Source organism: Conger conger, chromosome 1, assembly GCF_963514075.1.
Source record: "Conger conger chromosome 1, fConCon1.1, whole genome shotgun sequence".
NCBI classification, from domain to species: Eukaryota; Metazoa; Chordata; class Actinopteri; order Anguilliformes; family Congridae; genus Conger; species Conger conger.
Window position 1 is genome coordinate 31,155,258 of NC_083760.1, and position 23,464 is coordinate 31,178,721.

The following is a 23,464-nucleotide window of genomic DNA, read 5'->3' on the forward strand; positions in this document are numbered from 1 at the left end:
GTAATGAAAGATTGACCTGTTTGTGCAGTGCTGAACTACCATTGAGGCACAGCTTTAGATGAGTGGAGCCAGCTGACTGTCATAAATATACCGGCAAATTATTTGAATGTTTAGCTTCACCAATATTTAACCATATGCAACCATTACATTCAGTAAGCCTCTTAGTATTTATATACTCTCGTTTTGTGTTATCACGAAATATATTCTATTTGAAATTAATACTATTAACTAGACTCCAAATCACCCCTCTGACAAACATCCGCACATGCATCTCATCAAAACCTTGCATTACTTTACTAAGGCACATTTGCAGTTCTACGAATCTTACTTGAATGCTCAGGCATGAAATTAAAAAGCTATAGCATTACAATATCAAAATCAATGTACTCTCAGTAGTAATCAGTTTGATTGTTCAGTGATTACTAAAGTGGAAAACATCCCGATGCACATCATTGTTTAATTTGGGTCACTCCCTCTTACATATAGTGCCTTTTTATAACTGCTGAAAAGTGAGATTGAATTTGGGTGTTAATGCATTCATTTGAATATATTAGACATATATTGGGCTAAACCCAAACAAAATCTATGAAAAAGCACAACCATTTCGTAAAACAATTATTTTGCATAAAATATGAAAAAGTATTTCCTAAATCGGACTTACTTGAAAAATGGTGCATGTTAGCAATTTTGATGTTAGCATGTGACTTCCCACATCTAAGCGAGTCCTACAAACCTACAAAATCGCATTTTAAATCAATGGTTATTGTATTCCAGGTGATATTTCTTAGAAATCAATGCTTCTCTTGAAAAATCTTCTGTCTGTTGTATTATTGCACTATTGCCAGTGCTGAAGCATTATGTAATCATTTAAACGGGGTGTTCTCAGGTCATATCTGTGTGGCTGCCTAGGCTTCCAACGGCATTGCGAAGCACACACTGCAGCTGAAATTCTGTTCAATAGAGGCTCGCTGCTGGTCTTGCCGTTCTGAACTGAAAGCAACCCAAAAAAAAAAAAAAAAACCTCGGTCTGCTCTTTAGGGCGGTTGCGTACCCGCTGCAATCCTTAACTTGCACATTAATCTGTTTGTTCTAGTCTAAATGAGCAGAAAATGTTCAAAAGCATTCTGCAAGTGTAAAGTTCTGTTCCCCACCGGTTCCGCCATAAAGTTGAGTGAAGCAGCCATTCAGAAAAATACATGCTTGAATACAGGCACACATGTGCACTACAGTAATGTAAAATCTGTAAAACTATATCGCAACACTGCACAACAGTATCGATGTATACCTCGGACACTGTTAAGGTAAATTATTACACCTGTCATCGCGTTTGTTTAATTTGCTTACTTACTGCACACGGCACATGCAACGGCAGATGGGCGTAATTGAAGAACATATCGTTGGTTCATACAGAATAGATGGACACTTAACGTGCCATGCCTGTTTTGAACTGATGCAACTAAATAAATATGTACTTATTGTGCATGTTCAAATAAATTCTAGCGTCTCCGAAGTTTACTTTTTCTTTTGACGATTTTCTCAACGTCAGATTTAAAAGAATTGAGTAAAAACAAAATTATTTTATGTCAACATCAAACATAGTTAACCTATGCTAATTTTGAAAAGACACTTAAAGAACAAATTCTTCAGTTTACTTCACGTATCATAAACCATCAATTAACACCGACTTTGTACAGTGTACAGTAGCCTACCAGGCTATTCGCCTTCTGCCTTTTGCACAGGTAACATATCAGTATGCATAGTTAATTTTGTAATAAAACAATTTAAAAAATACCTTCTTCAGCGCTGACATTCTAGGTAATTCCAAATTTTTAGATCCTTGTTACATGCTGAGGTCACCACGGAAGTACTGAGGCGCAATGTTTAAATTGGTGTGAGCAGGTACTGATGCTGAAACACTAGTAGGTATTTCGTATTCCCGTCGCGGTTTCCATGCGCTGCTGTCAAAACCACTCTTCACAGTTGGCCTGCGCATGTCAAGCACTATGCCGAAGCACTGGCTGAGCGCTGGAATTACACATGCGCCGTTCAGAGAAGGTCCAATAGCAATCGCCGAACTATTCCGTCTCTTTTCAGCCAGGTGGATTTTCAAATGTGTATAAGTCACTGGTTGTTATCTTAATCATCATTAACTATGTAACTATAACAGTGAACAATATCACGAGTCAGTCACTATTACTAATCGTTTAATAATAGTAGCTAGCTCGCTATATTAGCACGTTTCGGTGGGTACACTGCCAGGGAGGACACTCTTTATTAACTCGCTAGCTAGCTAGCTAACTAGTTAGTTTAAGATTTTGGGTATCATGTAAGAGAAACTTAAACATGGCAAAAGACGTATAAGTAACGATACTACAAGAGAATCAACTACAACATGGCAAATAGGAAAGAAGGTAAGAATGTCGTGCATATTTTGTCGCTAAAAGTCGTCAGCCTTCCTCATCGCTAGCTAACTTAGCTAACTGTTAACCATTGACTAGGTAACGTCGATGGCTAATGTTTGCTAATTGCTTGTTAGCTATTTGTTTTTACCATAGTTACAACGTTAGCTAACGTCACATAAACTAGCCATCCACTATCGGTGTTATTTACAAGCTCCTAAAACCCGCTAATAATTCCTAGGATTCTTTGCTAACATTACTCGCTGTGTCCTTGCTAGGTTACTAACTAGTAACAAGTTAGGATATTCTGAGCCTGGGCCAGCTTGCTCTTCGATTGTCAGAACTAACCGGCGTCACTTACAGTAAGTTAAGTGTGTTATTTAAAGATCTCATGCTAATGTTTGCTAATTGCTTTCTGGTTAGCCAAGTAGGGTGAATTCAGGTAGTGATAATTTGTCCTGTGGTAATTTACCTGATTTCACCCTTCCATTCGCGTGTCTTTTTGCATATTAGCTTAAATCTTTATTGGTCACGTCCTGGCTTAGCTAGTTACTTTCACATTTATGCTAAAATATATCCAACAGAAAATCACTTTGCAAGGCTACTCACGACCAAATAAAAATGGTTCTCATAAATGACGGTAACATTTAACAGTTCATTCAATGAAACAACATTTATTGTGTAAAATGGCAAACGTATAAAAATTAGTTGCACTTTGCCCTCATGAGCTGTAGGGTGGTTGCTGTCACATAAGGAGTGTGTCACTGAAAAAATAAAGTTTGTGAATGTTTTTTTATGTTATTTATTTTTAACTATACCTGTTAAACAAAGTGGGCGGCACAGATGGTGCAGTGGGTAGCACTGCCGCCTCACAACAAGGAGGTCCTGGGTTCGAATCCGTGTGGAGTTTGCATGTTCTCCCTGTGTTTGCGTGGGTTTCCTCTGGGTACTCCAGTTTCCTCCCACAGTCCAAAGACATGCAGGTTAGGCTGTTTGGAGAGTCTAAATTGCATAGGTGTGAATGGTGTGTGTGCCCTGCAATGGACTGGCAACCTGTCCAGGGTGTATTCCTGCCTTTCGCTCAATGTATGCTGGGATAGGCTCCAGCCCCCCTGTGACCCTGTTCAGGATAAGTGGGTTAGGATAATGAATGAATGAATGAATGTTAAACAAATTGGTATGACTTCAACGTCTCCATCTGATAACTTCAGTTCCCTCCTGGCATTCTCATAAGAGAATCAGACGACTCTTGTGAGCTCACAAAGTCTTAATTTGTTTGAATAAAATGTAATGTAATAAATTTTTTTTGTTAAGAAGCTTGTTGATCGTTAACGTATATTGTATCGGGGATCCAAGACATTGTATGGTATAAAGAATTATTAAAGGAGCAAGAGATTACACCTTGCTGTCTTTCATGATGAGGATCATGGGTGGCGCCTACGTGAGGGAGATTTCCCCCACACAATTTGTCAGATTATGAGGAATTTGCTCTGATACTGCTGACTTTGAGGCTTGAGACTCGATTTATCCTTAAAAAAGGCCCACCTTATTTCAACATCTGTCTCAGAATTCAGCTCCCAAGAGATATATTTTTCCTGTTATGTTTAAATCAACATTTAATGAGTTGAGTAGTGACATAATAATTTTTTCATAAATATTCACACATTATCCACCTTTATGTGTTTTATTCAAATACTATGCAATACCAAATGTGTGTCTGGCCTGAAAATGACCAAAAAGTGTCCGATATTCAACCAAGGTAAAACGTTTCCAATGAAAATGAAACTGTACATTCTTCAAAAGGTATAATAGGCCTTATGTACATAAAACTGAGTTGATACTGCAATGCTTTAGCATGTTTTGGTCAGTTCAACAGGACCAACAAGAATGTTGGCACACTTTGAGCCCATTAAAACCAATCAATCTTCACTTGAAAGCCACAGCCTATTTGAGTATTGTTGCTGACCATGTGCATCCCTTCATGGCCACAATGTACCCATCATCTAATGGCTACTTCCAGCGTGATAATGCACCATGTCACAAAGCAAAAGTAATCTCAAACTGGTTTCATGAGTTCAGTGTTCTTCATTGGCCTTCCCAGTCACCGGCTCTGAATCCAATAGAACATGGGATGTGATAGAACAGGAGATTCGCTGAATCTCAAAGGAATCTTGTGGAATCGGTGCCACAAATAATTGAGGCTGTTTTGACAACAAAGGGAGGTACTATCCAGTATTAGTATAGTGTTCCTAATAAAGTGCTCAATGAGTGTATATCATGTATTTATTATATTATTTTACAGGAAAGTAATTGACTGGAATGCATTTTACGTCGTCATTGACCCATGTGCGCTAAATAAACCATTAATTCAACAAATATCGGCATCACGGTTACTCACTTTTTAAAAACTTTATAGCCTCCATACATGTCGAACTTATGTAAAGAATCCGATACATTATAATATTGGAACAATGTTAACTTGTAGATTCACTCCTGCATGCCTTAATCCTTGTATCTTTCAGCTTTCAAGTCATGTACATCTTTGTCCATGACCTCTGTGTGGAAATACCTTCTGCACATGGCCTGAAAACATAAATATTCATTACTCTTTGGATAGCCATGGCATACACAATAACCTAACTGTCATAATGGTCTTCAAAATTTGTCTTAATAAGCTTATACCATGTGGCATTACCTGCCTTGAAACTTTCATATTACTCTACCCTTCATGTTCTCACGGCAGCTTTGTGCCAAACGTAATGTGTTGTTTTGGATAAAATGGCATGATTAGGCCATATCATATGTGCCCTTTACTCAGTTAAAGGTGCTGTCTGTAAATCTAATGATTAGTTTCATTTAAAACAATTTGTACATGGCATACTTCATGATGGGGCTGATAACAATTTCTGATATCTGTCTGGTCATATTGGCTGATGCAGTGCTTCCCTGTTTTACACTATAGCTAGGGTCACCATTTTAGGGTCACACATAGGGATTTTATCCAGGGCCCCATAGGCACTGTATTGGTACAATCACTAATGACGAATAAAATTGCTGGTTAATATTACCTTGCGCAATAGAGTAAATTAGCCTATTGCTGTAAGTTACTCTTCAGTTAATTATGGCCTTGAAATGCCTGTTGAACTTGGAGATGCATTACAAAATTCAGGTAATGCAAATTACATGTTGAAAGCATCCCAGGAAAGCCTCAAAGGCCCGATGCCAAATGTGGTCCATTTAGCCTGCAACGCTTACAACCACTGACAACTGGCATTTGGCCAAGTAATATCCCAAAGTCAACAAAGTCGTGGGAGTTTTTCATGCATCATCCAACCAGAAAGTTGCACTACACATTGCTTCTAAGGAATGCAGTAACAGGGGCAAATTTCAGAGATACTAATAAAACTCCCACCTGACCCACGCAAAATGAGATGGGGCAATTGGATTTATGCTGTGTCCTTCCATTCCCAGATACCCCACTGTGCTGGCACAGCTTAGGGAGTTGTACAACTTGTTTTACAACAAGGGTTGTGGCACAGCTGATGTAAATAGTAGAATATAGCAAAAGCCTTGTTGAAATGGTCCACTGTTTTGAGATGAGAGAAATCAGTATTTGTGAAATGTACAAGGTTCAGCAACTAGCTTGTAATTAATACCCAACACTTGCTCACTGACAACATTTTTAAATATTTGTAATTGAAAAACACTCAAATTGATGGCTAAAATGGATAAATAAGCTGTTCCATGTAATGTAGACAGATAATGTGCAGTACAATTGTTTCTGTATCCTGAGCATGACTATTAATCTGTCACTGGTTGACTAGCCATCGACTCCATGGCATTGTATGTAGCGTTATCGGTACAAAATGCCTATTGTGCTAGCCTAATGTTTGGAATGGCTACTGTGCTACTTATGGGTTATATGACGGTTAATATGGTGTAGTATTCACATTGGCACATTCTTTTAACTAAATTGGTTTGTATTTGTACAGTTTTAATGTAAAATGTATTTATTGTATATTTAGTTTTTCAGGAGAAGCTTATGAGGAGACTCTACCCAGTACCTCCCAACACTGAAAAACCACAGGCGGCATTGACCAACTCAGGATCAGCCTCTGTAAAGACACACGTTAAAGTGAAAGCCATTAGAGGCACAGTAACGGCAGGTAAGAAGCAACTCTCTCGTATATTGAAGCTTTAGTAAAGAGTCTCAGTCTCCATCAAGCGAGTTTCCTGAAATAAAAGGAATGAAATGCCATTGTAGGTAACCTTCATCTTTTTGGCTGGGTTCCTTCTCTGTTGAAGTGGTAGGAAACACAGTTCAAGAAGTGCATCCAGCACAACTGAGCGGATCTATTAAGGAAAATGCTTGTTTCTTTATGCTGTGTTGCTGTAAGTAGGATCCAGAGCATGAAATGTTTTTCTGTAACAAAGGCCAAGAATTCAAGCTGGTGTGACAGCCAAGACATGAAAAGTTAGATGCTTGAATCTTCAAGCCTGAATTCAGAACGAGGCTTTTTTTCAAGTTTTTTTGACGTTAAACTCTAGTATCTCCTGGTGGTATTGCTTTGATTGCTATAAACTTTTTTTTCTTTCATTTCTAAGCTTGTGCATCATATAATTCATGACAGCTGCTGGTCAGGGTGCTAAACCAGGGATAGTCAAATCTGGCCCTCAAGGCCATCAATACTGCTGGTTTTCATTCGACTACACGTCTAATTATTATTATCTACAGTGGCTTCAGAAAGTATTCAGACCCCTTCACTTTTTTTGCACAAATTATTACATTAAATTGCCATTTTTGCCCCGCAGTCTACACTCAATAGCGCATAATGACAAAGTGAAAACATGTTTTTAGAAATCTTTGCAAATCTATTAAAAATCAAAAACAGAAATCTCTCATTTACATAATTGTTCAGACCCTTTGCTGTGGCACTCCAAATTGTGGTCAGGTGCATCCTGTTTGCTTTAATTATCCTTCAGATGTGTCTAGAACGTGATTGGAGTCCACCTGTGGCAAATTTAATTGATTGGACATAGTTTAGAAAGGCACACTCGCGTATATAAGGTCCCACAATGCACACTCCATGGGAGGTGACCAGGAACCCAATAGTCACTCTTAACAGCTTGCTGTCAAAGAGGCTTCTACAAAGTACTGAATACTTATATAAATGAGAGATTTCAGTTTTTCATTTAAAATGAAATACAGCACAATAATGTGTGCAAAAAGTGAAGGGATCTGAATACTTTTTGAAGCCACTGTAACTTAGGAATCACCAGTAAGGCATCGCCATTTTTCTTAAAGGCTTATCGACGATATGAAAATATGCTGTGACCTACGACTACATTTTCCTTTCCTTAAGTATGGTCTTGATTGCTTTGGTCTGAATGAAAATAGCCAATTAAAATTTGTATCCAGTATTCCTTATTTAAGACGTCGGTGGAAAATTGTCATGGCACATTACAGTTTGAAGAGCTGCTGAAAGCACTGCGTTTTTCTCATGTATTCTAGGAGATGAAGGAAGAAACAAGCTGCCGCAGAGAAGAGTGTACACCGTTCTTCCTCCGCCCGATGGCTATAGGTCAGGTGACGGAGAGTCGCCCGCATTCCCTGAGCCAGGAAACATAAATACCGAAGGTGACCAAGCTGGTAAGTAGGTTATAATCTTCCATTTATGGGCCATTTTTGGAGTTGGTGAGAGACCATAAAGCACCAGATTTATTAAGAGGTCTTCCTTCCCCAGGCCTTTAGCTTAGGCGTGATGCTTGAGATTCAATGTCCCAATTACTCTCCTTCTCACTCAGGGAGAAGCAGGTCCACATTACTGCCCTTAGGGTCCGTGTCCACTACGCTTTTCTGGCAGAGAGCTGGAAACGCTTGGACAATGTGCCTGGAAAAAAAGTGGCGCGTGTGGGTTCTGTATCTATGACAACATCACACCTAAAGATTTTGACGTATACCATCCGTCCGTTGCAGAATATATCACTTGTTCTTGTTTGTTTATCTATTTATCCTTTTTGACATGAGTTCAACAACCCCAAGGATATTCTGACACCACTAAAACAAGCGTCTCCTCAATATTCTTGCCGTTGCAATTCAAACAATGATATGAAGCCTTAGTTAGGGTAACGTTTAGGGTCGTTTAGGGTGTTTTTAAGTCCTACCCCACTAAGCTGTGATTGGTCGGATCAAGAAATGTGACATTGACGAGTGGCTGATCGCTGTGAAAAAGGCTGCATGCGCTCTCTCCGTATGGAATATAATTGAAAAAAAGGCGCTGCCGCTCGTAAAAATAAGCATAGTGGACACAGACCCTAAGTAATGTTACGCAAGACATCAGTGCATTGGTCCTGGGGATTGGGACTGGGATTTCAGAGTAGTCTTGCCTCGATCTGGCAGACAGACAAGCCCAGGAATAACATTTTATAATTGATGTCATGCATACTCATTCTGGCTATTCAGGTCCATAAATGAATTCATACTTTATTAATCTGTAAAACGTCACATGACACCCCATTCATACAGAATAACACTTATCATTTCCATGTTTACAAAATAATACCTGTTAAATGTGGAGGTTCTCTCCACGTTTAAGTTTTTCTCTGCAATGAATAGTGGTAGGTAACTGGACTGTGGGGTAGTTGACATGGAATGACAATGTGAGTACAAGTCTTACCGTAAGTCGGTGGGTCTACCACCCACAGGCAGTAAATGCTCAGTGCAGTAACCTGCTTATGGCAAAATCTTGACTGGCTGAAACTACTATGCATTTGTAGTGTTATTTCCATCCTATCCCTAGGTTACTGGTCTTTGCAGGTTTTTCTTTTTAAATATATTTATTATGGCGTTTTTCAGCTTTATTGAACAGTACAGAGTGAAGAGGCAGCAATAAGTGAAGTGAGAGAGAAGGAAATATGTTGTGTGGCTGGACTTCAACCATCGATCCCAGTCTTTGCAAGTTCAAATCTCTGCTGGACTACAGTTAAGCCCTCATTAACAGAACCCACATTCTTAATCGTACCAAATTTTTAATATTTTTTTAATATTACGTAATCGTGAATTTAAAAAAGGAATGTGTACTAACTACTGCATGTGCACAGACTCCCATGCGTATCATTGCATAATCTGCTGCTGTGCTACTCACATTTTCATTCACGGTCACCGCAAGGAATGTAAATTCATAAATGTTTAATCTTTTCACCGTCCTCCGTCAGAAAGAATATGGTAGTGCATGTTGTTGCAATGGATGTTTCTCACAGACAGACTGCTCGAGCCCTTGTGATGGGGGTCCCCTGGATGCTTTTGAGCCTGGATCAGAAGAAAATCCCTGTGTTGAAAATGCCCTTCTGACCTGGAAGCTGGAGAGCTTTTGATTGTATGTGTTTTTCATTGAAGTATGTCCAGGTTTATGGTCAATGCCCTCAGAATTATGTAAGCACTGGAGTAACACTGGTTCTCAGTTATGCAACTTCCTTGTGATCAGCATAAAGGCATCACATGATCATTTGGAAGCTTTGGCAGCTGATTGGTTGTCATATGACGAGCCATTACAGAGGAAATATTTTAATTATTCCTGTTGCAGTTCTCAAGATCCCTTGCACTTAACTCAAGTCGAAGCAAATATAAAAATATCATAGTTGTTTTTTAATGGTAATGTATGTGTTATTCAATCAGTTGTCACAGCCATCTCTATGTTGGCACCACTTTAGTGCATCAGCACTTGCACTAAAATTCCGATCTCTTTACGCAGTTTCACAACTGGAACACGTGAAAGTTGTGAAGTGCGGCGCTTCGCCCTGGCTGACTAAACCTGGAGCGCGATCGATCGACGGCCAGGAGAAGGAGCTGGAAATCAGGGCCTGTGATGAAAGCTTTGGACTCTTTTCAGACGCCGGCGCTAGCAGGATTTTCAGAAAGCTGTGTTCACACCAAATTTGACAGCTATCAAGGCAAGAGTTGCTATCACGGCACATTCGGGCCAGGTTTCTTTGTTTCTTCTCGTTCTGTTCGGGGTTGTTCAGACAAGGGGTTTTGCAACCAAAAGATGAGCACTCACACTTTTCTGCCATCAGCGATTGCATCAAAAGTGCCTTAAAGATTGCCTTTCAGCAACAAGGTTTCAGCGACAAGGATCTGAAGGTAACGGAGGACTTGGTAATGAGTAGTTTTGAAAAATGCGGTGTGGACAACCTGCACAAAGAAGTTGACAGCTATGACAAGGAAGGACCTCCTTGCACCAACGTGTTCTAGTGTAATGAGCAATTCTTCTAAAATGTTTGCGGAATGACCTCTTGAACCAACGGGATTGAACTGAAAGTTTTCAAGAGAGATTGTATGAAGTCCTGAGTCGGCATTTCTGCGAGCTTGCCGTTCCATTTCAGCGGAACGGATATATTGCATCCGCTGTGTGCCCGTCGTGGCATTGCATGTCAAGGAAGCAGAGCAGCAGATAAAATACAAAATGACTGTGAGGGCTAATGCTATCAATCCTTTGTTGAAAATGCAGTCGTCTTCCTGAATTTGTATACTCTTGCAGGGCCGTTATTACCTTTCCAATAACAGCAAGCAGTATGGAGAGGGTGTTTTTCACCACAAATCAGATCTGACTGGAGTCACTGTGGGTTATGGATGTGTGACAGTACCACCCATTTTGCTGGAAATGCTGGACCACGTAATTAAATGACCTAACCATTTTTTAATGTCTTTAAAAAAAGTGCAATTCCGTGTTCTATAAGAAATGAGCTTTTAGTTACAAGAAGTGATTTTAATACGAAGCCGTATTAAGAAGTGATCAGAATTTTAATGTGCAATTAAGAATGTAAGGTGAATATGCAGATGTTAGAGGCCTGTTCCTGTCCAGACCTTATTACCGAAAACAAAGGGATCTGTGTGGTGTGGAAAGCTTGCTCAGGATTGGATTTAAGGGAAGCCCTAAGAAACATTCAGGAAGAATCTGCTCGCCTGGTACCAGTCTTTGCTGTACCAAATTATTTGGTTCTGTTCTTTGTTTGAACATATTCACGTTTATTTGCCTTAGCCAGCATGTCATCTTAGCTATAGTTATGTTAGCTATAGGAATTAAATATGTTCATATTTGCTCTCACTGTATTAACCAATGATTCTTCTCTGTTAATAAACCTGTCTTGCCTAAACTGATGCGTATGTTCTAGACGAGGGGTGGGCAATCTAAGGCCTGCAGGCCACATACAGCCCGTTGGGCATTTAAATTAATACTATAATTAATTTAAATGACTGGTATTCATTGCGCAATTTGTTTTCTTGCAATGGTTGGTTCCACTAGATAGTGCGCTGCAAATACAACTGGCCTTTTCCAATGTAGATGCCAAGTGTCATCTCTTCACCTGACCCAACCTTCACTTAGGCCATATGTCTGATTTGTCAAGCAATTTGTACGCTAGCAATTTGTCATCCCAAGAAAGGCAGAGTACAGCTTAGAGGTTAGCAGCCAATTTACCGGCTCAGCAAAATATTTTTACCCGACTGTCTACAATTCAGGAGTCCAGCACAAAGGCAAGTTATCTACTGGCATCTAAATTAGCGAAAGTGAGCGAGCCTTTCTCTGAAGGAGAGTTTTTGAAGGAATGTATGGTAGAGACAGCAAGTCTTCTGTGGCCGGAGAACAAAAGCTAATTTGAAAACACAAGCTTATCGTGCAGAACACTGACTCGTCGTATTGAACTAATTGATGAAGACTCAGCTTGTGGGTTAAACAAGAAAGCAGAGTCCTTTAAGTTTTATTCGCTAGCACTGGATGAAAGCACTGACAAAAGGACACTGCACTGCTCTTAATTTTTATCAGATAATTTCATGACAATTTTGAAATTACAGAGCTTTTATCCGTGGAGTCCGTGAAAGTCACAACGAGAGGATCGGACTTATACGACAGGGTGTCTGGTTTCATTGAGAGGCCGAAGATACCTTGGTGTAAACTGGCAAATGTGACCACAGATCGATCGTCAAATTTAAAAGGAAAAAACGTCAGACTGGTGAAAAGAATCCAGGACAAGGTGAAAGAAGAGGACCCTGAGTTGGAGGTAATATTCCTCCAAAAAATGGAGTCAGGTGTTTTGTAACCACACAAAATATTATTCCTCACAAGAGCATTCTAATCACATACTGTATGTGATCCTACAGCTTAAAGGGTAATGACATTCAGTTAACCCACCCCCACCCCACCTATCTCCAGGCCTTCATCATCGACAAAGCCTCCTGCATTGCTTTCATCAGCAAGAAGCACCTCATACATTTATCGTAGATCCTGAATAATAATGAACCTAAATAATAATTACCATTGATTTCCTGAGGGAGAGGACGGTGCACATCTTCTGTGAGCAAAATAAGAAAAAGTGCCACACACACACAAATACAGACGCTCCCAAGTCAGACATCCACATGTATTGCAGCGGCAGCACTGGCTCTCCCTCCGGAGCGGAGTGTGTATCGTAAAAAGCCGTTCTGTCGTAAATACAGCGGGGATCTCCGGTGCCGACCAGCTGGGGAATGCACCGTTCCATGGAGAAGCACGCCGCATTTTTTATTTTTATTTTTTATTTGTTTTATCTGCACCACCACAGTCGCCTGCAGGCCCCATTGTTCTGACAAACGGTCCCCCAGACTCCCGGGCTCGTGGGGCGGAGCGGTCATTATTCTTCTCCGACCCGGCGCTGGAGTATCGGTCCACGAGCCCCGGGCTGCTTCTCGGACCCCCGGAGAGGGCCGTGTCACTGCCGCGTGTGAGGTCTCTCGAGGGGATGACTCGGCAAGCCGAAGAGGAAACCGCAAATTAACAGCTTCCACATGGAAGGCTTCAAAACGCGCCGTCGGGTCGGGCGTATTGAGAAGCGTTCCGCCAGCGCGTCATCCCTGCAGTTTTCACCGCGTAAGCTGTTCCTAAATACTTGGAACAGAGGCCGCGTGCATTTTGCCCAAGGCCCGGATTAATGAAGTAAGGGAGGGATGCATCAGTGGTATTCTCTGCATCAGCACACGGAACAGAAGCTATCGCAATTTTAGCTGAGGAAATTGAACATAGCCACATTTCCAGGCGATTACACGAGTTGGAGAAATGTTGTAATCGGACAAGACTGGACTGGGAATGGAGTCTGTAATGGGGGGGAGCCTGTAGCCTATTTTGCAGCATGGGAGGGGGGGGATTGGCCCCTCCGTAGTCTAATCAACTGTCAGTTGTTTGGATAAAAGCATTATCCAGCCAGGTATCTACTGCATATCTTGCAGCAGCACAGTGGTTTGAGGCCTTTGACTGTTCATGACTTGGAAGCCATTCAGCCAAGAAATGTGTTCCATACTGTATCAGCATAGTTTACAGCTCAATCTAGTCCCACCCCCCAATTCCCATAGAGATCCATTCAAATGCAATGTCATGTCATGCAAAGGATATGCAACCAAATGTAAAATGACTCTTGTGTTTGACATTGTTAATTTGTCTCGAGCATTGGAATGGGGGACTACATATAGTAAGTGCTGTAATTGCTAGCTACATAGTGAAACCAAAATGTATAGATACAAAATTTAAAAACCATTTCACCCTTTCAGCCCCAAGTGGCTCCACCCAGATCCTAAGGGGTTTTGGCCTTGGGTGTGAAAATGTACTTTTAATAGGGTCTCAAAAAGCAGTCATTTTGACCACGTGAATTGTATGGTCACAAACAGAGAAAATAAAATGTGAAATCAGGAAAAGCAGAAAAGGGCAAGGCGATTCCAAACTTTTGAGCGGGGATGTACTTCTTTCAAGCAGATGCCCGAGATGACGGAAGCCCAGAGCCAGCCGGCGGTGGACGCCACAGGCGGAGGAAACGCCACAGAGAGGCGGGAGGAGGAGCAGAGGTGGAGAGGGACACGGGCGGGGCCGGGGAGGCCGGGGCCGAGAAGATGAGCAAGAACAGGAGGAGGAAGGAGAAGAAGAGGAGACGCAAAGAGAGGCTGCTCTCCCTGGGCCTCGTGCCTGGTGCCGCCGCGGTGGAGTTCACCTACCAGCCAGGGCTGGCCGAGGAGGAGGAGGAGGAGGAGGAGGAGTGTCGAGAAGAGAAGATGGCGGAGCTGCTGGACTTCCTCCAGGCCACGTGGGAGATCTGCCTCTCTGACAGTAAGTGTCTTGCAGTCAAATACATGCTTGCTTTGGAGTCAAATGCTTTAGTGTGCTCGATTTTGATCTTTTCGGTGCTGGGTTTTGATCTTTCCTGGTGCAATGGAGCCTACCAGATGGACCAGAAGGCTGGGCTTGAGAGTATTTCTTAGGTTCAAATACTCCAGACAAGCTCCACAAAGCATAGAAAAGTATTTAAGTCCAAAACGATTAGGTATTTGATCCTGGTCTGCTCTGAACACATGACACTTTGAGCCATCCCAGGTTTTAGTCCTAATAGGTTACTGCACCAAGTGGAAAACAACAGTGAGGGCTGTCCTCTTGGGGCGTCACTGGCATCTTGCAAACCCTGGGATGGCTCAAACTGCCATGCGTTGAAATGAACAATTACATCTGTGGAAGTATTTGGTGTCCAAGGCTTTGTCCTGCCTGTCTTATGGCAATGAACATAATATCAAAATCATTGATGCTTTCTACTGCTATTATTGTGGAACCAGCAATGAAAATGTACCAGTTTCTGTTGTGACCTTTCGAGTCTTGTTGCTGAAGGTTGCTTGTTTAGTAGGCCATTACGTGACCAGGGCTCAAAATCGGGTGAAGGCGGTATCTTAACCAAAATCGTACAGGGGTTAAACCTCTGCCACAATTCCTACGGCTAATGCATTGTCTGAAACTTATCTTATTCATACAGGAGGCATTCTGAGGTACATGTTTTACCCTTACTTAATAGAGTTAGAATAATTTTCCTTTGCAGGAGAGCAAGATTTGTGATCAGATAGGTAAATAAAGGTTGATGTACAGTAGTTAATCCCTTGCCACAATTCCTAAGGCAAATACATTATCTGAAACCGATCTGGATTTATATTATCAACATTCTGAGGCATTCAGAGTTAAAGTCCTTTTCTTTTGCAGGAGAAAAACATTTGCATGTAGATTTGTATTGCCGTATATTAAAACGACCACAATTTTATGTCCCTGTAATAATTATACCCCCACAACAATTTATAAAATAGCAATGTGAATCTCGTCTGATTTATAAATTAGACATTTAGACAAATTCACCACCCTCTTATTGAGTATCTGTGTGTAGTAAATTTTTAATTCCCTTGGCCCATATGGGAATTTGGTTTTATTTGTGTCGTTAGGCAATGTTTGTATGAAATGCATCCTTTAACAATTTACTGTTCCTGTTCTATTCTACTGTAGCTCCATAAAAAATGTATATGTTTGTAGTAAGAATTCATTTCACAGGTTGTGCTGGTTCCCCCATGCACGTGAAACAAAGCTGTCAAGATATCAGAATATTTCATTTCTTAATAGTTAATTGTAAAAAGTAATATAAACATGAATTATATTCACAAAGTTTTACCAATTATGGTAAAACTTTTTTACCCAAAGTAGTTCTCATAACTCTTACATTTTCATTGGCTATATCAGTATTTAGTCATATAATTGAACAAGCTGTAATGTAATTTTACTAATTCGCAAGGCAGCCATCTTGGAATTCTCTATGCAGGATGACGCCTGAGTGCTGGGTTTTAAAAGTAAAAAATCCGTTTCTTTCCAGAAAATGAAGAATTTTCAAAACAGCATCAGTATTCACCACCCGTTCAGCAGCAAGTAGACACTTTGAGTTCCTGACTTTTTTTTTTTCCTGCTTGTTGCAAAGCGGCGTTAGACCGACCTTCAGAGCGCTAATTAAGCCCTTGTTGACAGTGCTGTAGGAGGACGTGAACTTCTCTCACCGACCCCCCCCCCCCCGACCCCTTTGCTCCGCTCCAGGTGGTGTGTCAGGGACCACTCAGGTACCGGAGGCAGTGATGCAGGGCCTGACGGCCGGCCTGCTCCATGGCTCGCCATCCCCCGCGGACCTGCTTTGGCTGCACCGCCTCAAGGCCCTGGTGCTGCGGCGGGACGCAGGAGGCCTGGCGGGAGCCCTGGAGGAGTTCCGCCGCCAATCGACCATGCCCCACGGTGCGCCGGCCTTTTGTTAGTCTGAGGTGTGTGTGTGTCTGTCTGTGTGCGTGTGTATCTGTCCCTGTGTGTCTGTCTGTCTGTCTGTCTGTCTGTCTGTGTGTGTCTGTGTGTGTCTCTGTGTCTGTCTGTCTGTGTCTGTGTGTGTGTGCGTGTGTATCTGTCCCTGTGTGTCTGTCTGTGTGTGTGCGCGTGTGTGCGCGTGTGTGTGTGTGCGCGTGTGTGTGTGTGTGTGTGTGTGTGTGTGTGTGTGTGTGTTGGTGTGTCTGTCTGTCTGTGTGTGTGTGCGTGTGTGTGTGTGTTGCTGTGTCTGTCTGTCGTTATGTGTGTCTGCCTGTTTGGGTCTGTGCACGCATGACTGAGAGTGTTAGTGCATGCATGGGTGTGTGTTCATCAGACCTGGGTCAAATACATAATTGTTGTGGATTATAATACTTTTCTGTGCTCAATTGCTTGGTGCAATTGAGTCAACCGCGAGCACCAGAAGGGGTTTGTACTTTTTGAAAGTATGGGTCCAATACACCAGAAAAGCTCTGTAAAGCATATAAAAGTTTCTGAACCCAAAACAATTACGTAATTAACCCAGATCTTGTGAGTGTGTGGTGTGGTTGCACATGTGTGGACATGCTTGTCTGCATGTTACAGAGAGAGAGTGTTGGTGCATGCGTGAGTGTGTCTGAGAGCACACGTTTGTGTCTGCCTGTCTGCGTGTTCGTCTTCATGTAGTCATGTAGGTGGAACGAGAACTCTGCGATGAAAATGTGTAGGGAATGCAGGGGTTTGTGCAGCCAATCAGGAGTGGCGGGTGGGCGAGTGCGTGTGGTGACGATTGGGCAGCACTGGATCAGTGGGAGCCTGTTTTCGAGGTACATCTCCGCACTCATTGGAGCGTTTCACAGCCTGCAGATACAGTCGAGGCTGTTTTGATGGGGGAGAAGGCAGAATTAAAATGAAATGGCTGTTCCACAGTGCACCGGCCCGTGCTTCTCCTCTTGGGCTTTCTGGGGCGTCGCAGGTCCTCGTCACGCCTCGGCGGAAGCTTCCGGAAGACTGAGAGGCGGGAATCGATCCTCGCAACGCAGGGCTGCGTTTCAGCGCCTCTCTTTCCCACTCCCACGACACAAGCCCTGTCCACTCTTCCACTCCTTGTCTTTCCTTCCTTTTCTTTCTTTCTTTCAGCCTTTAATGAGTTTTTATTCCTGTTTGTTTAACCTTTATCTAGTGAGTGAGATCGCACGGGAACGCCTTCCATTTACGTCGGGGTCCATTTTTAAGTGCTCGGGTAGAAATGGAAAGGGACTTTGCGAATCGCGTATTCGGTCGGCCGCTGAGGAATGATTACCAGGGTGGGTTCGGAAAGGCCAAGTTGCGAGGCGGTGCCAATTAAGATGTCAGGACTGCTTAACACCCCGGACTGTGAAGAGCTGCATTGCATAATTAGTGGTCGCTCGGCCTCGGTATAGAATTTTAACACTAGACAGTAGCACAGTGTCCCCATCGCCGAAAGGAGACGTGCTCACACTGCAAAGGGAAGGGACTATGAGAGTGACCCTTTAAAATGACCTCCAGGAGGAACCTTTTGCCATTGCTGTGACTTGCTTTATTTCAGCCATTCAACCAGAAAGTACTGTACGTTCACTCTACAGTGAATGTGTTCCTTGTATTTTAATGTGTTTATTTTCGCTTCTTAAACTCTTGTAACTTGGTATGGGTTTACTATCTTGGCCAGGTCTCCCTCAAAAGAAGGTGATTCATCTCAAGGGACTTTCCTGGTTAAATCAAGGTCAAATAAAAAAATATGTCAAATAAAAGCCAAGTTTGCAAATACACAGGAAGCACAGGGTCCACTTTCCAGTGGCTGCTTTTTCAGTGACGCTTAAAATGTCAGTGAATTTTTGAGTCCTTGAGAACACGGAGTCCTCTTGCATGAAAGTAATGCCCATCTCTCGTTTGCACAGAGGAGACTTCAGCTATCTGCTCCTTATTCTGCTATTGGCTGACGGACATTCTACCCATGCGGAGCGATCAGAAGCCGGGTGGGCCCCTCGTCCCAACGTCGACCACTCCGCTGGAACCTGTGCTGTAACGGGGACTGTCACGTTCTGTTGGGAGACATTTTTACCTAGCTGAAGAAGTCTGTACATTTCTATTTTTTTTATTGCATCATGCTTCAAGAGAAGTGTAAAGGCCCGGACACACCAAACCGACGGTCGGCCGCGGAGCGCCGACAAAGATCGCCTCGCGTCGATACGCGTCGTTAATGTTGGCGGTGCCGAACACACCGCAACGACGGTCCGCCGACGGCCGAGTTGCACGTACGTTCTGCGCCTGCGTGAGAGGTGGCGGTAGTCTGTATTTGTCCGGGGAATGCGTTTGCATTGCGTTGGACCTAGAAGCAGCCATTGTCTCGCTCACAACAAACAGTTTGCAGCAATTTCCTTGTTCTCTCGCTATTTAGTAATACTAATCGAAAATTATGTCTGTTAATCATAGTAACTTTGGAATGGCTTGCTTTCGTCGCTTCCATTTCTCTTCTCGTGCACTTATTCGCTAGCTGGACAGCCAATCAGAGAGCTCTCTCTCATCGATGGCTCTGGGAGCCCTCCAAAACACGCCGACGGAGTGTCGGCGTGCGGGACACACCGGAAAGACTCGGCCGACAGGGCGCCACCGACGGCCGACCGTCGGTTTGGTGTGTCCGGGCCTTTAATATTGAATTCATCTTTAATGGTTCTGACATATTTTCCCCACATGTCCATTCCAATGAAAGCTGCAACAACTCGCAAGAATTACCGTTCATCGGGGATTTGCGAACCATCAGCCACTGGTGACAAAGTCATTGCCAGAGGGCCGTGTGTATGCAGGTTTTCATTCCAGCAAATGAATGCTGCTTTAAGTGATTTCAATGACTAATTCTGCCATATGCTTTATCTAATTGCATTAAACTTTATAACCTACAGCCCTAATTCAGCAAATAATTGAACTAGTTATATAATCGGCATCTGAGGCTAGAAATAAAACCAGCACACACACGGCTCTCTTTGGCACTGAGTTTGAGACCACTGCAATAGAAGGTGCAACAACTCACAGCAATTAGCTTTCATCAAGGAATTGCTAGCCATTGGTGGTTGTTGGTCTGTCGGCCCTTTGGGACTGGTCATGGCTGTGCAGTTGGAGAAGACATCATTGTGGAGTGCCGCCCGTGTTGCTTCGCAGTGAAATGGCAGGTGCTAATTCCGTGCAGCTTTCGGTAAATGGTAAACGTCAACAGTGTTCTATGGCAGCTCATTGACATTACTGACATCTAAATCCCATTATCAGTTTGACTGCCTTTATTCCCTGTCAGTTATTCCTCATCCACGTGATGCTGCATTATACCTGGAGGCAAAGGGAGCCTTCAGTACCTCGCATTTGTCAAAGCCACCACTTTCCCCTGTACTCCAACCAAGAGCATTTATTTTCCGTAGTGATTATTTTGCAGAATGTTTCCTGAAGTAGCTTGAATGTCATTCCATTAATGTCTGATTTACCAAACTTATTTTGTGTGATGAACTGAGGTCAGAAGTCACATTGTCAACATCATCAACACTTTTCTGTAGATACGTGAAGTGCACTTAAGAAGGTAGGCTATGTATGATTTAATCAACCTTTTTAAATTAAAATCGGGTTGTTCCACAGTAGTTTACAATGGACAATTTCAAGACTGAAATAAACCTCAGTTGTGCCAAAGTGGCAAAAACTTAACATTAGTCCCTGGTCCCTTTGAAAGTTAAATTTCACCATGCTAAGAAACAAATGGCACATTTCGACACTATAAACTGATGGGCAATATAAAGTGTTATGCCTATGACAGCTGTTAAAATGAAATGTATACTGTGTGCTGGATGCAGTGTATACACATTAGCTGCAGGGTAAGAAGAATCGTTATTATTTGTCTAGCACCTTTCCTAAACCCAAGGACACTGAATATGACTTACTTGATCAAGCATACAAGCTTTGAAATAGTGAAGTGGCATTATCACCCCCCCCACCCACCCACACCTCACTTTCTCTATATTCAATGTCACAGCAGACCACAAAGTGGCAAGTTTTATGAAGAAGGGCTCAAGGTTTAGCGTTTGACATTACGCGGCAGGCCGATTAACAGCCTGAAGTGCCTCAGCTTTTTGGGGTGAGGAGGGGTGAAGCTCGGCTGTGGAGGGGCCCCGAAACGACCTCCCCGCTCCCCCTGCCAGGTCTGCTGAGGTGACTGGCAGTAAATAAGGGGGTGTGATTGGGCGGGTGGGGGCGGCTGCCATGACAATGCTGTTTTATTGCCGTTTACCCGCCTGGACGTGTTGATCCGCCCCGAGGTCTCACTTTGTTTAATATTAAACACTTTGTCAGGATAACAGAGAATACTTGTCAGGATAGTTCTCTGCTAACGGTACAGCTGAATTTAGTAGGTCTTTGCTAGCACAATCCTAGCATTTCATTTAATACTTGATATACGTTTTCAGGCTTGATGACTAAGCTAACCGTATTGTTGATTCTAGTACATCTTGCTACACTGAAAGTTTTTAATTATCCTTGTCTGCTCTGCTGTGATATAATGATAAATGATAGCATTATACACCGATGAACCAAAACATGACCACCTGACTAATATGCTGTTGGTCCTCCACGTGCCGTCAGAACAGCTCTAACCCATCAGTGCATGGACTACAAGTCCTCAGAAGGTGTCCTGTGGTATCTGGCACCAAGTTGTTAGCAGCAGATCCTTTAAGTCCTGTAAGTTGCGACCCAGGGTTTCCCAGCAGTTTCCCAACACACCTCCACTGGCTTGTCTTCCCATAGTGCATCCTGGTGCCACCTCTTCCCCAGTTAAACGATGAACATGTATCCGCCCATCCACATGATGTCAAAGAAAACGGGACAAGGTCCAGTTCCGATGCTCTTGCCCATTGTAGGTGTTTTCCACAGTGGACAGAGGTTTGCATGGGCACTCTGAACGGTCTGCTAACTGGGCGCTCCCTATAAGCCTTGCCGTTTTGGAGAAGCTCCAACCCAGTCTTCTGTCCATAATGATCTGGCCCTTGTCAAGGTCACTCAGGTCTTTACGCCTGTCGATTTCTCCTGCATTTCAACATGTTGACTACAGGAGCCAACTGTTTGCTTGCAGTCTAAAACAGTGCAGTCCAAAAGTCTGAGACCACTAATAACAATTTGAGTGAAAAGTTGAAGAAATGACATTACAGAATTTCTTTGTATTTCGTAAGTCCACTTTTTGTTTTAAATGCAACGTGCACTCAAGCTGGCATGGATTCCACAAATGTGTGGAAAACCTGATGATTCATGTTATCCCAGCATTATTTGACAATGTCCCAAAGAGCATTTTGTGACGTTACTGAATGCTTGGCTTTTGTCAGTCTTCAAATGTCTCCATAAATGTTCAATGGGGTTGAGCTCAGGTGGTTGTGGATTGTCCAGCACTCCTTGCTCTTCTTTAGTCTTCAAGTAGTTCTTGCAAGGCTTTGTTTAATTTCATTTTTTTCTAAATCCTAAAACTTTCTGTTTATTTCCAGAATTATATGGGGGAAAAAAACCTAGATTTTCAATGTGGCCTCAGACTTCTGGACCCCACTGTATATCCCAGACCTTGACATGCACCGTTGTTATGAAATAATCATTTTTATTCACTTAATGTATGGTCATAATGTTTTGGCTCATTGGTGTATATTTTTCTACCAGGTGGGAGATTTACTTTAATTGCTGCCTGAGATGAGCTTCTTTCACTGAATAAAAATAACTATTTTATATAGCCTATATTACACTTCTTATGTGAGTCTGCCCAAAAGTGTCCTCATACTTTGAAGAACAAAATATAAATTTTGTTTTTATAGGGGGGTTGGAATTTCCAGTGAATGTGTAAATCAACTAACTTGAGAGAATGTAAATCATTTGAAAAATACTTGTTCTTCCGAGTGCTTTTGCGAATATAGTGGCACCAGTTGTAAACAGCAATTCCAAACATCATTGGGATGGCTAATTTCCGCGACGCATATATTGGGTATTAATTGTGTGCTGTTTGCAATATCACAGAATTTTGACTATAAAAACTAACATTTTGATAAGCAGGACAGTACCTGTTTGATAGTATCCTCAGTGAGCTAGGGTTTCAATCTGCTGGATTATCTTGGTCTCGTCCAGCAAGAATGGCTCCTGATTGATCGGCTGCCTGAAGTCTGTGCGCCTGCCGATAGTCGCAATCCTGAGCCGTTACGGAGTGGAACAAAGTGCTAGCAAGCAACCCTACAATCCAGATTAAACAATTTTGGTTACTCCATTCATGAGTCAGATTAAATTTCTGAATCTGAATTTCTTCAACTGTATATAAAAAATGCCAAATGTATTTAAAAGGTAAAGCTTAAAATTGGTTGCTGTAAATGCGATCCAGTAGCAGGCTACTGTATATCAAAATAATTATTCCATCTCCTCTTGTCATGCATTTACTGGAATTATTATCCTCTCCAGACAGCTAATGTACAAGTTCAGGTGTTGAAAGCAGGATGAAAGCCATCTTAAATCCCTCTAAGAGAGTCACAGATGCAGGCGAGGCAATATGCAAGCCAAGAGTAAATTCTGTTTTTGATAATTGAGCTTTTATGCACTGCTTTCTGGACTCTAGTCATAATACTGTTACTACTCCAGGGCTTTATGAGTGTCTGACAACCAACACAGAATGGTAATGAAGGCCTGAAAAATTGCTTTATGCCCTTATGCACTCCATTGTATGTTTGTTTACCACACAGGCATGTTCTTTATTCTGTCTGATGCGTATTATCCCTTTATCAAGTTGGATACTGATTGAACCAAAAAGCACAATTCAGTATCCAAATTCAACACATTTTTAGTATGTTCTTTCTCAGCATTACCTGTACATGAATATGCAGTATGTAATAAAGTGACATGCATTTTGAGTCTAAA

At 42.3% G+C, this 23,464-nt stretch overlaps 1 protein-coding gene across 3 annotated transcripts; it reads left to right on the forward strand.

Annotated features, from left to right (window-relative positions):
* The first annotated feature begins 2,050 nt into the window (after positions 1-2,050).
* Positions 2,051-23,464, forward strand: LOC133134949 (glutamate-rich protein 1). Of its 3 annotated transcripts, none has more exons than XM_061251584.1 (6): positions 2,051-2,411; positions 6,425-6,565; positions 7,912-8,049; positions 14,174-14,524; positions 16,307-16,498; positions 18,457-23,464. In XM_061251584.1, the coding sequence occupies exons 1-6, from the start codon at positions 2,393-2,395 to the stop codon at positions 18,582-18,584; spliced, it is 969 nt and encodes a 322-aa protein (XP_061107568.1). In that variant the 5' UTR covers positions 2,051-2,392; the 3' UTR covers positions 18,585-23,464. The 3 variants fall into 3 exon arrangements, with proteins under 3 accessions (XP_061107568.1, XP_061107578.1, XP_061107588.1); XM_061251594.1 differs by having other exon boundaries at positions 14,177-14,524; XM_061251604.1 differs by having other exon boundaries at positions 16,307-16,524; positions 18,457-18,588.